This window comes from Furipterus horrens, unplaced genomic scaffold (genome assembly GCF_987537825.1).
Source record: "Furipterus horrens unplaced genomic scaffold, mFurHor1.1.pri manual_scaffold_2, whole genome shotgun sequence".
In the NCBI taxonomy this organism is placed as follows: Eukaryota; Metazoa; Chordata; class Mammalia; order Chiroptera; family Furipteridae; genus Furipterus; species Furipterus horrens.
In genome coordinates this window covers 4,989,617-5,002,515 of record NW_028327172.1, presented here as the reverse complement: position 1 = coordinate 5,002,515, position 12,899 = coordinate 4,989,617, and the positions used below count along the sequence as shown (strand labels likewise).

General features: G+C 59.0%; 1 protein-coding gene across 1 annotated transcript; it reads left to right on the top strand.

Annotated features, from left to right (window-relative positions):
• The first annotated feature begins 906 nt into the window (after positions 1-906).
• On the top strand, positions 907-12,415 carry SART1 (spliceosome associated factor 1, recruiter of U4/U6.U5 tri-snRNP). The gene is made up of 20 exons (XM_090258268.1): positions 907-1,299; positions 3,181-3,238; positions 3,643-3,698; positions 4,188-4,314; positions 4,434-4,539; positions 4,760-4,837; positions 4,952-5,051; positions 5,142-5,284; positions 5,404-5,610; positions 6,221-6,345; positions 6,426-6,571; positions 6,673-6,806; positions 9,822-9,995; positions 10,120-10,230; positions 10,477-10,564; positions 11,091-11,181; positions 11,296-11,431; positions 11,935-12,024; positions 12,130-12,251; positions 12,331-12,415. The coding sequence occupies exons 1-20, from the start codon at positions 984-986 to the stop codon at positions 12,347-12,349; spliced, it is 2,427 nt and encodes an 808-aa protein (XP_090114394.1). The 5' UTR covers positions 907-983; the 3' UTR covers positions 12,350-12,415.
• Positions 12,416-12,899: the final 484 nt, after the last annotated feature.

Below are 12,899 nucleotides of genomic sequence, written 5' to 3'. Positions count from 1 at the left end.
CACACCACCGCAGATGAATGCACAGGTGCCGCCAGATGGAGCAACTGGGGGGTGGGGGTGGGGCGTTAGGAGGAGTTGTTACTGGGGTTTTAAGTAATTTTAAGTTACAGCCCCTCTTAAGCGGAAAAAAAAATAGCTCGCACACGCACACACACAGCTGTGCCAAATTTTGCACCCAATTTCAGAGGGTTCACAGGCACGGAGCTCTTCTGCAGCTCTTTAGCAGTTCACTGGGCGCAGGTTAAAAAAACCGGTCCGGGTTGCTCATTTGGTCACAGCTTTAGCCCCAGAGCCGAAGTTGCCGGTTAGATAAGGTCAAGGCACGTACAATAACCAACCAATCAATGCATAACAAAGTGGAAGAATAAACTGTTATTTCTCTCTCTCTAAAATCAATAAATATTTTTGAAAAAACCCAGAGAACGTGAGAAGGCAGCCCTGCTGACGGTACTGGTTAGCGGGACTCGGAGGCAGGGCTATGGAGCAGGAGGTCTCGAGGAGAGCGCGCTGTGTCGTCCAGCGCCCGAAGGAGGCACGCTCCCGGGAAGTCCATTAGGAGGACGCCTCATAGGCGCGGAGGGAGCTGTCCACGCGAAGTCCGTGGGGGCAGTGAGCATCCCGTGGCTGGGCTGTGGGAGCTGAAGGAGGCCTGGGATGCGCCTCCAGCTCCCGGGACGGGGCTCAGACGCTCTCCAGGTCCTCAGCGGCCTGGGACCCAGATCCCGAGCAGGTCCGCGCACCTGCGTGAGCGCACGCGCAGCTGGACCACCAACTTCAAGACCCGGCCGGGGCAGCAGCAACCGCGCAGTCGCGGCCCAATCCCGGCCTTCCCATGAACCTCTGGGGCAGGCTCCGAAGCGAACGACGGAAGCAGCCGCTCTTAGTTTCCGGCAACACGACAGCGCTGCTGGGCGACCCGGAAGTTTTCCCATTTTGCGTCGTCGGGGCTCGGTGGCGGCCGGGCTCGGGGCACACGTACCGCCATGGGGTCGTCAAAGAAGCACCGCGGGGAGAAGGAGGCGGCCGGGACGACGGCAGCGGCCGGCACCGGGGGCGCCACCGAGCAGCCGCCGCGACACCGGGAGCACAAGAAACACAAGCACCGGAGTGGCGGCGGCGGCGGCAGCAGCGGTGGCGAGCGACGGAAGCGGAGCAGGGAACGGGGGACCGAGCGCGGGAGCGGGAGTGGGCGGCGCGAGACCGAGGCCCGCAGCAGTGCGCACGGGCGGGAGCGCAGCCAGGCCGAGCCCTCCGAGCGGCGCGTGAAGCGGGAGAAGCGCGATGAGGGCTACGAGGCCGGTGAGGGGCGGGGCCTGCGCGGGGGGCGGGGCGGCCGGGGGTGGGGTCCCTTGGGGGCGGAGGCAGCCTCGGGCCGTCTTCGTCACTTACTAAAAGGTCTTCTTACGGGTATTTGGGGTTAAAGGTTGTCCCCCTCTACTAAGCCCTGAGGACAGAGTTTGTTTTCCTCAATTGGCTCTTCACAGGCCCTCAGTAAATGTAACTAGTGAATGAATGAAGGAAGGAAGAAGGGAATGAATGAATGAATGAAGTGGGGTACTAGCGTCTACAGAGGCAAGAGGGAACCTGGTATCGGGTGGGCAAATCGTGCAGGGCTCCCAGTAGAGACGTGCCTGGGAAAGGCAGGTAGGGGTCCAAGCACGGAGGGCCCAGTAAGCCCAGTTAAGAAATTTGAACTTTGTCCTGAGGGTAGAAGAGAGCCAGGGATTTGAAGCGGGGAGTGAGTTGATCATGTTCATATTTTGCGGAGATCACTGCACAGCCATTCTCGGCGGTGCAGATAGACTCTTAAGAAGCTACACCATCGTCTCTCGAGACGGACGGCTGCCGACGACAACGACTGCACTGAGAACCGGGTCCAGGGTGGTCAAGAGTGGCGCCCCGGGGTGGCCTGCACCGGGGCGGGGGCCGCGGGGCGGAGTCGCAGACGGACTGAAGGGGTAGTCTGGAAGAGGAATTAGCGCACTAGAACGAGGGTGCGAAGGGAAAGGACTTGAGGATGACGGGTTCTGGCTTGAGCGACTCGGTGGGTCGTGTCATTCACCGAAGTTGAGGAGTTCGGAAGAGAATGAGGTTTGGGGGGGCGAGGTAACGGATTCAGTTTGGGAACGTGTGTTGCATTTGATGTGCGTGGCAGAAACCCAGGGTTTGGGCTGGATAGAGCCATCTGGGAGAGGTGAGTGTTTAGGTGGCAAATGAAGTCCCCTGAGAGAGTGGGTGGTGTGAAGCCAGTGGCTGGAGTAGAGCCTGAGAAATGCTAATACTTTAGTAGTAGGTAGAGCCAAACACTACAGAAAAGGTCAGAAAAACCATTGACTCTTGTGTCATGGCACCTGTGGGAAAAGTGTCACCAGAAGAAGGAAGTGATCAAAAATGTCACACATCACAGGCAGTCACGCAAAACCAGAGCTGGAAAGAATTCATTGGATTTAGAAATAAGGAGGCTGGTGACCTTGGATAGAGCCTGGAGGGGTTGGAATTCAGGGTCCACGTGGGAGAAAGGGGGAGGAGGTAGGCTGTGGGTGGGGGTGTAGGAAGGATGAGCCTGTGGTGGCAGCTTGGTGGGGGGACCCCCATCGGAGAGTGTCTGGCTTCCATGTGTTCAGTGGAGTCGCTTTCTGCTTGGGAGGTGGATGGAGGAAGCGCGAAACGCTTCCAGCACAGAGCAGGCACCGGGAAGTGGGCGTCTTGACTCCATGAATTGCAGAGGACACCGTCATGCTGCCAGCATGGTCCCCGCCTCGTGGGGAGTAACAGACCCAGGCGTGGCTGACCATGCTGTGGAGTCGGGGACAGCCTCTCGTTCCCACTGACGTGTAGTTGAACAGGACTTCGTGACGGATGTGGCCTGTGCTCCTGGCATTTGGCTAGGACTTCGTCAGTCTGAGTGAGGCCAGAGAGGGCAATGCAGTTGAAAACAATACACGAAAGGGAAGAGGGTGCGGGGTGCAGAAAGCTGGGTGTTCTGGGTCAGCAAAGGAAGGTGTGGAGACGAGACGAGGTGGGCTTCTCATGGACGGGGGCCCAGGGAGGGGCCGGCAGCGGGCTGGGAGAAGGCGCTGTGTCTGGTGCCCCAGGAAGGCCTGGGGCTGGTGAGGGGCCCCCGTCTGTGGCTTCTGGGCTTTGTGTTCAGCCCCCAAGCCACACCGCTTCTTGTTCCAGCTGCCGGCTCCAAAACCAGCTCAGGAGATGCCTCGTCACTTAGCATCGAGGAGACCAAGTAAGTCCTGTCTCCTCTGTCTCCTCTGCTTCCTTCTGAAACGGGTGGGTGTGGGGCAGCCGCCCTAGGGGGGCTTTTGCACGTGAAGGTGTTCTGGTTGGAGCTGCACCTGCCGCGTAAGTCACGTTAGCTGACCATTTGGGTTCTGGAGAGGATGCTGAGCCCCAGCAGGAGAGATGGCACCCACTGGCCTGGGGCCGGCCGGGCCTAGCGCCGTGTTCGCTGATGTGGGGGCCTGGGCCCTTCCCATGCCCTGCACCGCCGGGGCCGGGCCCTGTGTTTGGGACCCTTCGGGCCGCTCAGTCCCGTCGTGTTTTCACTCCCTGTCAATCCAGAAATGCATTTGGTGCCCCATTTTATTTTTGTTTTTGATGGCTCCTAACACTCGTGTATCTCGTCCTCAGTAAACTCCGGGCAAAGCTGGGGCTGAAACCCTTGGAGGTCAATGCCGTCAAGAAGGGTGAGTGTGTGGCTGAGGAGGGGAGGGGAGGGAGGGCATGGGCGTGGAGCGCAGGCTCAGGACCAGCCGCGGTCTGTGTGTGTGTTTGCCGATGGGCAGGGGACTCCTTGCTTCCAAATGGCTCCGAGCTTTTGCTTTAAGCGCGAGCAATTGGCACTGCCTCCTCACTCTGGCTGCGACGTGGCGTTAGATGGGCTGAGGGGTGTGCACAGTTGCCACCAACTGATCGGGGCCATGTGGGTGTTGGTTTTTTTGGTTTTTTTTTTAAGCATGATTTGAGGGGCTTTGGAAAGCATGGAGAGTCCCGTCATGATGTGTTTGATGACATGGGAATGTGGGGATAAAGTGGGAGCGGGGAGGTGAAGGATCCTTCCCCCCTCTCCTGGCCCCTTCTGGCCGCCTGAGCTGGAAGGGGGCAGGGTGAGTGCCTCCCTCCTCTCCCCACCAGCCATGGGCAGGCATAGCCTTACGTCTGGGCCCCCCTTCCAGAGGCGGGCACCAAGGAGGAGCCCGTGGCGGCCGATATCATCAACCCCATGGTCTTGCGGCAACGAGAGGAGCTACGGGAAAAGCTGGCGGCTGCCAAAGAAAAGCGCCTCCTGAACCAAAAGCTGGGGTGAGGGGGCTCCCGGCCAGGGCAGGCAGGGGAAGGGCCCGAGGAGGCTCCCAAGGAGCTCTGAATTCAGGGTGTGGGAAGGAGCTGGGTGCCCACAGACTCACTTTTTCCCTCTTCAGGAAGATTAAGACTCTGGGGGAGGATGACCCCTGGCTGGACGACACTGCAGCCTGGATCGAGAGGACCCGGCAGCTTCAGAAGGAGAAGGACTTGGCAGAGAAGAGGGTGAGCATCTGGGGTGGTTGCCCAGTGCCCCTGGTGGCCTGAGCAGCCGGCGAGGCAGGCGGCTGAACCCTGGGAGGTGAGGCAATGGCGCCTGCTTTGGATCCTCAGTGGCTTGCCTGCAAGGCTTGCCCTTTCTGTACTCCCACTTCGTAAAGCCCTGTGTGTGTTCTGGTGACTGTAAGTGGCCCTGAGGTCATAGGTCACATCTCTTGTCTCTTAGGCCAAGTTGCTAGAGGAGATGGACCAAGAGTTTGGTGTCAGCACTCTGGTGGAGGAGGAGTTCGGGCAGAGGCGGCAGGTGAGCTTGCTGTGGCGGTGGGATGGGGGTGGCACTGCTCTCCTTGGTGTTGGGACCCCAGGGCTGTGTGGGTCAGGGCTCTTGACTCAGCTGGACCTCCCCACTTCCTTCTAGAACCTGTACAGTGCCCAGGACCTACAGGGCCTCACTGTGGAGCATGCCATTGATTCCTTCCGAGAAGGGGAGACTATGATCCTTACCCTCAAGGACAAAGGTGGGTTGAGCTGGGGTCCTCTGCTTGGGGGCACAGGCACTGCTGAGTGAGGGCTGGTGTGAATGGTCGCTGTCTCTGTCCCACCCCCAGGGGTGCTGCAGGAGGAGGAGGATGTGCTGGTGAACGTGAACCTGGTGGATAAGGAGCGGGCAGAGAAAAACGTGGAGCTGCGGAAGAAGAAGCCTGACTACCTGCCCTATGCAGAGGACGAGAGTGTGGACGACTTGGCACAGGCAGGGGCAGCGTGGGGGCCGGGTCAGGGCACCTCGGCAGTGGGCGCCGTGAGGAATGGGGGGCTCTGTGGCTTTCCACGAGCCAGGCTGGGTCCCAACCTGTAGCTCTTGCCTTGCAGCAAAAACCCCGCTCTATCCTGTCCAAGTACGACGAGGAGCTGGAGGGTGAGCGGCCGCACTCCTTCCGCTTGGAACAAGGTGGCGTGGCCGACGGCCTTCGGGAACGTGAGCTCGAAGCGATCCGGGCGAAGCTGCGGCTGCAAGCTCAGTCCCTGAGCGCGATCGGGCCCCGCCTCGCCTCTGAGTACCTCACGCCGGAGGAGATGGTGAGCCCTGGGGCCCAGCCCACCCCTGCTGTGGGGGCCGTGACACCTCCCTCCCGTGGGAAGGAGCCCAGCAGGGAGACCCGGTCTTCTAGGAGCTCCACCCTTGTGGGGGAGCAGCGATGGGCAGCCCTGAGGAGGCAGCGGGTGGAGGCAGAACGACCGGGAGCCAGGCGGACCTGCGCTCGTGTTCAGGCTCGGCCATGTAGCCAGCCCGTGCCGTGGGTGATCCTTTAACTACGAACCTGGGGTGCGCCACCTGAAGTGGGGTGGTGGGAGCCGCCTCCTGAGGGTTGTCGCCAGGGTTAGTGATAGTTTAGTAAGTGGCAGTTTTATAGCTTTGCATTTGGGGTTACCGCGTGAACACAGCGGCGGGTCAGCCGGCTCCGCAGGTCGCGTGGCTGAGTGGCCCAGGGCAGGACTCCAGGCCCGCACTGCTGAGATCCACAGTCCCAGCTGCTGGGGGGCCGTGGGCGAGGTGCTTGGTCCTTGTGCCTCGGTTTTCCTCACCTGCCTGGTGGGGTGATGCTCACACACCTCCTCTTGTTTCTGTGGGCTTGTGGCTGCCCATCTCCCTGCTTCCCGCTTTATGCCTCCCCTCTCCTCCCCTCAGGTGACCTTTAAAAAGACCAAGCGGAGGGTGAAGAAGATCCGCAAAAAGGAGAAGGAGGTGGTAGTGCGGGCTGACGACTTGCTGCCTCTTGGGGACCAGACTCAAGATGGGGACTTTGGTTCCAGGTGGGCTTGGACACAAGGGTGCGGTATGGGGTGGGCCAGCCTGGAGGCTGATGTTCACGGGAGAGGTCTCTTTCCCCCAGACTGCGGGGCCGGGGTCGGCGCCGCGTGCCCGAGGGAGATGAGGAGGCCCAGGAGGAGGAGGAGGAGGAGGAGGGGAAGGACCCCGCGCCTCAGCCGCCACAGTCAGATGACACTCGAGTGGAGAACATGGACATCAGCGACGAGGGTGCGGGGCCGCAGCCAGCTGAGGGTGGGCGGCGGGGGCAGGGAGAGGAGCCCGGGGTCCCAGAGGGTGACGTGAGCGGGCATCTCCTGTGTTCCCACCAGAGGAGGGCGGAGGCCCACCACCCGGGTCCCCGGAGGCGCTGGAGGAGGATGAGGCGGAGCAGGAGCTGCAGAAGCAGCTGGAGAAGGGGCGCCGGCTGCGGCAGCTGCAGCAGCTGCGGGACAGCGGCGAGAAGGTAGGGACCCTCGGGGCCAGGCGCGGCACCGGTGGCTGTGGGCTCAACGGGACTGGGGGCTGTGTCTGACCCCTTACCCGGGCTTCACTTACAGGTGGTCACGATGTCAGAAGTGCAAACAGTATTTCCGGAAATACAGGGGCTTATCTTTATGACTTTATGGTAGAAACAGATTTCGTCCTTTTCTTGGTTAAAATACAACAAAATTTGTTATCTTATTTTTAAGTGTATGGTTCAGTGATATCAAGCTCATCAGAGTGTTGTGTAAGCACCCCATCCATCCCCATAACCCCTCACCCTGCAAAGCTGAGACCCTGTCCCTGCTCAGCACTGACTCCCTGTCCCCCCGACCCCCACGGCCCCTGGCTCCCAGCACTCTGCTTTCTCTATGGGTTTGACTCCTTTAGGGACCTCCTGTAAGTGGAACCATGTAATATTTGTCTTTTTGTGATTGGCTTATTTCAAGAGAAAGATTTTTAAAGCTATAAATGTAAAGCATAAACCATAAACCATGAAGAAAAAATACTAGCATTTCTACAGAAATTGAGAACTTAAGTTTTCTATAAAAGGTGTCATGAAGAATGTGAAAAGAAAGGGCAAAAGGAGAAGATATTTGTCTAAATGCATAACCATTGTGGATTGGTGTCACATATATATAAAGAACACAATTGTAGTTACAGGGATCACTTGGAGGGTTATCAGCTGGAAGGGGGAGGATGGGGGAGATGGTGCAGGGACTAAGAAGCCTGTGGGTAGGTACAAAATAGGGGGATGTTAAGAACAGTATAGGAAATGGAGAAGCTAAAGAACCTATGTGCATGACCTATGGACGTGAACTAAGGTGTGGGGGTGGAGGGGGGTACTGGGTAGAGGGAGGCCAAGGGGGAAAAATTGGGACAACTGTAATAGCATCATCAATAAAATATACTTTAAATATAAAAAAAAGAACATATAAAGAATAGAACTTGACAAAACAAATAGGCAAAAGATCCAAGTAGGCAGTTCACAGAAGTGGATGAAAGGCCGATAAAATACGCAGTGAGGCTCAGCTTCATTAGTGATCAGGGGGGGAGGGGAGGGGACGGAAGAGAGGAGAGGAGGGGAGGGAAGAGGGGAGCAGAGCTGAAACAGTGCTGTACGAGGCCACACCCATAGCATCTGTCAGAAATGCCAGAATCTGATGAACTCAAGTCTGAGGATGTGGAGCTGCCAGAATTCTTACATTTTTCATGGGCATGTGAGTCTAGTCAGATAGGGGAGACTTCAGCACATTCTTTTTATTTTTTTATTTTTATTTTGTAAAGACTTATTTACTTTTAGAGAGAGGGGAAGGGAGGGAGAAAAACATCAACGTGTGGCTGCCTCTCGCACGCCCCCGCCTGGGGACCTGGCCCGCAAGTCAGGCATGTCCCCTGACTGGGAATCGAACTGGTGACCTTTTGGTTCACCAGCTGGTACTCAGTCCACTGAGCCAACCAGCCAGGACAAGCACATTCTGTCAGAGTGAAAGTGGGTGAGCAGCCTACAGCCCGGTGACCCTGCCCCCCCCGCCCCCGAATGTGTGCCCGAGAAACGCCTGCCTGTGCGCATGGGAAACAAGCATGTGGCTGCATTACGTGTGGTGACAAAGTCCATCCTCAGTGCAAGCGGTACCTCAACTGGGGTCTGTTCTCATCGTGCAGGGTGATCTTGTAGTGAAAAGCTAATGAACTAGAGCTACTTGTGTCAAGATTAATTTTTACAATACTTTTTAAAAAGGCAAATTATAGAATAATTATACAATTCAGCCCTGGCTGGGGCGGCTCAGTGGATTGAGCACAGGCCTGCAAACCAAAGGGTTGCAGGTTCGATTCCCAGTCAGGGCATGTGCCTGGGTTGTGGGCCAGGTCCCCAGTTGGGGGCGTGCGAGAGGCAGCCACACAGTGATGTTTCTCTCCCTCTTTCTCCCTCCCTTCCCCTCTCTCTAAAAATAAATAAAATTAAAAAAAAATAATTATATGATTCAGATTATTGTTTAAAGACTACAGGACAAAATAACACTCTTGATAGGTCTTGATATGATGAAACTGCGAAGAAGTCCAGTGAATTATGACCACAGATATGGGGGCCTGAAGGGTAGTATTAATGTTTCTCAGCTCGGGTGATGGCTGCATGGGTGTTTGCTGCTTATTATTTTAAAAGACGTGTGCATTGTCAGATACAACCCTTTTACGTTTACGATGATGGTCATTAAAAAAAGAAAATAATATAACAAATGGGAGGGAAGGGGCGCAGAAGTGGGTGCGGGGACCAGCACCTTCTCTGAGGAGGTTGCTGTCGAGGGCAGAACAGCAGGGCTACGGGTTGAGGATTCTTTTCAGAGGTGAGGTCCCAGATAATGCTTGTGTTCTGATGGCAGTGACGCAATAGAGAGGACAGAGTGGGTGCAGTCAGAGGGTATAATGCCAGGGGCAGAGTTTTGAGGGGCCTCAGAGCTGTGCCAGGTAGGGGGGTGGCCTGAAGTAGGAGCAAGGCTGGGCATCTGCGACAGGACGGAGGCAGGGGGTGTGGGTGCTTGGGGCACTCAGTGCTGGAAGCATGTGGAAGCTCCTGAGGGCGTCTGAGTGCCCTGGGGCGTCAGGGAGGGGGTTCTAGAACAGGTGGGTGGCAAGGAAGTGGCAAGAGAGGCCCTGGTGTGCTCTAGGCCCTGGAGGTAGTGAGTTGAAAGGCTTTGGAAAAGGGGCGTCAGGGGCCTGGTCACAAGGGCCACGTAGGATTTTGGATGTTGATTCAAAGGGTAGTAGGGAGCCATTGATGGCTTTGGAGCAGAGGAGTGACCTAGTCTGGTGAGATTGGTGCAGCTTACAGAGTGGAGAGCAGATTAGGGTCAGGGAGGACGTGGAGACCATCCCAGGTCCTCTGTAGGCGGTGGGAATGGCTTGTCTTGCTGCTCTTAGGGAAGATCTTGGGTTCCTGGGTCTCCATGGCATCACCCCAGAACCTTCTGGGTTTGCCCACAGCTGCTCCCTCCTCCAGGTGGTGGAGATTGTAAAGAAGCTGGAGTCCCGCCAGCGGGGCTGGGAGGAAGAGGAGGACCCAGAGCGGAAGGGGACCATCGTGTTCAATGCCACATCAGAGTTCTGCCGCACCCTGGGGGAGATCCCCACCTATGGGCTGGCCGGCAACCGGGAGGAGCAGGAGGAGCTCATGGTGGGTGTTCAGGCAGTCCCTCTTCCCCACTGCCGACCTGCTCCGGGGCCGAGTGTGGGCAGCAGGGTCCGCCCCGGTGGTCCTCAGGGATGGGCCTGGGCTGACGCTGTTCTTCTATCCTCAGGACTTCGAACGGGACGAGGATCGCTCGGCCAACGGTGGCTCCGAGTCTGACGGGGAGGAGAACATTGGCTGGAGCACAGTCAACCTGGATGAGGAGAAGCAGCATCAGGACGTGAGATGGGGAGGAGCGGAGCGGGGCTAGGAGGATGGAAGGGCAGGGACCGCGCAGCCTGGAGGGCTTCGGATCTTGGGCAGGAGGCAGGTTACTCAGTGTCTCAGAGCCTCGGTCTCCTAGGGTTACCATGAGGATTGAGGCATCTCGGCACACAGGGCCTGGGGCGTGGGAAGGACCTGTCGTGTGTGGTGGGGGTGTGACTCGTGGGTAAGGGCCCGCTCACCACTGTGTGCCGCCCCCCAGTTCTCTGCCTCCTCCACCACCATCCTGGACGAGGAGCCCATCGTGAACAGAGGGCTGGCAGCTGCGCTGCTCCTGTGTCAGAACAAAGGTAAGGGGCTCCGGGCTGCCACGGGCCTCGCCAGGGCCTGTGCCGTGACAGCCAGGTGCCTGCGCGCGCTCCTCCGATCCCCTCTGGGCCTTCCCCTGTTCCCAGTGCTGTGTGCCGTTCCTTTTGCACTGGTGTGGGGCAGCCACGGGAGTGTGGGGCCTGCTCTTCACCGCCCCGTTCTTGATGGCTTTGCTCACATGTCCCCCACAAAGCACCATTTGTCCCTCAGTGCGCAGTGTCCCCTCTGAGGAAGAATGAGGGGACGTGAGCAGTCCAGGCTGTGCCACAGAGACCCTGGCATTAGGATCCCAACTCTGCCATTTACTTGGTCAGTGGCCCTTGCCAGGGGTCTGATTTCTGCGAGTCTCTTTTGTCTGCCAAACAGGCCTGACGTCTTGACTCCTACAGCACGACTATGGGGGTCCCGCAGTGCCCTCTGTGCAGTTGGGGGTATCAGGCCTGCCCTGGGGCTGCGCCCCTGTGCTGGGGTGGACTGCCTGAAGTCTCACCAGCCCCACCTCCCCAGGGCTGCTGGAGACCACAGTGCAGAAGGTGGCCCGAGTGAAGGCGCCCAACAAGTCGCTGCCGTCGGCGGTGTACTGCATTGAGGACAAGATGTGAGTGTGGCGGGGGAGGGTGGAAGGCCGGGGGGCTGGCACCAGCTCGGGACTACCTGGCCCCCGGGCAGGGTGGGCAGGGGCTGGCCCTGAGGCCCCTCTGTCTCGGGCCAGGGCTATCGATGACAAGTACAGCCGGCGGGAGGAGTACCGGGGCTTCACCCAGGACTTCAAGGAGAAGGACGGCTACAAGCCCGATGTTAAGATCGAGTACGTGGACGAGACGGGCCGGAAGCTCACACCCAAGGAGGTGAGGGCGCCTTGGAGGCGGAGCCTGGGCTCAGTTGGCCCCTGGCTGGGGCCCTGGAGAGGTGTCGGGCCTGTGCCTCCGTCCCCGCCTCTGGTGGGCATGGCAGTCCTCCCCACAGGCCCGGCGGGAGGGTCAGACAGGTGCCTCGGTTCCTCTGCTCAGCTGCCCCCTCGGTGGCTTGCCCAGCCCTCAGGGCCACCAGTGTGGCGGGCAGTGTCCAGGCCCGGGCCTCACTCCTGTGCTCCCCCAGACCCCCGGCTCCAGCTGGCGGCCTGCTTCCTCCGTCGTCAGCCGCACCTGCCCAGCACGCCGCCCTGCCGCCCCCTCCCTCCAGCCTGTGTGTCCTGGGCCGTGTTGGCCCGGCAGGGCTCGCTTGAGATCCTGTGCCCCGGGCGCAGCGCCTCCCTCTCCGGGGCCCGTCTCCCCTGTCTCCCCTTCTGCCGTCCCCTTCGCACCACCGCGGCCAGGTGGGTCACCGCTCCTCCCCCGCCCTGTGTCCCCAGGCTTTCCGGCAGCTGTCCCACCGCTTCCATGGGAAAGGCTCAGGCAAGATGAAGACGGAGCGGCGGATGAAGAAGCTGGACGAGGAGGCGGTGGGTGGCGCGTGGGGACGTGGGGGTGGCTTCCACATCTGGTGCTGGGGTGGCTGGCGGGCTGAGGCTGCTCCTACCTCGTGCTGACTGGTCGTGACCCCGCAGCTCCTGAAGAAGATGAGCTCCAGCGACACGCCCCTGGGCACCGCAGCTTTGCTCCAGGAAAAGCAGAAGGCCCAGAAGACCCCGTACATCGTGCTCAGCGGCAGTGGCAAGAGCATGAACGCGTGAGTGGGCTGGGCCGGGGGCTGGGCGGGCGGGGGCCGGTGCCCGCTCTGCGGCCTCACGCCCTTCTTCTCTCTGCAGGAACACCATCACCAAGTGAGGCCGCCCTCCCTTCCGAGCCCCTCCCCAGCTTTAATATTAAATAAAGTTCCCTTCTTATTTTTTCCTCCCTGGTCATGGAGCAGATTCCAGGGTCAGACCTGGGAGGAGAGGCATCGCCAGCACCCCCGGGTCAGCTGTGTGGCCTCGGGAAGTCACTAAACCTCAGAGCCTTAGCGCTGCCATTTGTACAGGTGTCTTAGGAAGATTAAATGAGCTCACTCATTCATTCATTCACCTGGGAGTCAGAGGTGATGGGGCTTCGGGCCTGCTCAGTGAGACCTGGACATCCGATGACACGAATGATAAACTTGATGAGGGGAGAGAACCAGCCTGGATCCCGGAGACAGTCCTCTCTGACCCTGGCCACCAGCCAGCTGAAGATAAGCCACTAAGGTTTATATTCTCAACCTTCTGTCCCCACCACCCCTGCTGTGGTAGGACAGGTCGTGGGCCATTGTTGAAAGTCACGCTTTGTCCCCTGCCAGGCAGGCTTTCTGGTAAGAAACGGAAGGGGAGACTCAGGCACCTAGCTTCCGGTGCCACATGAG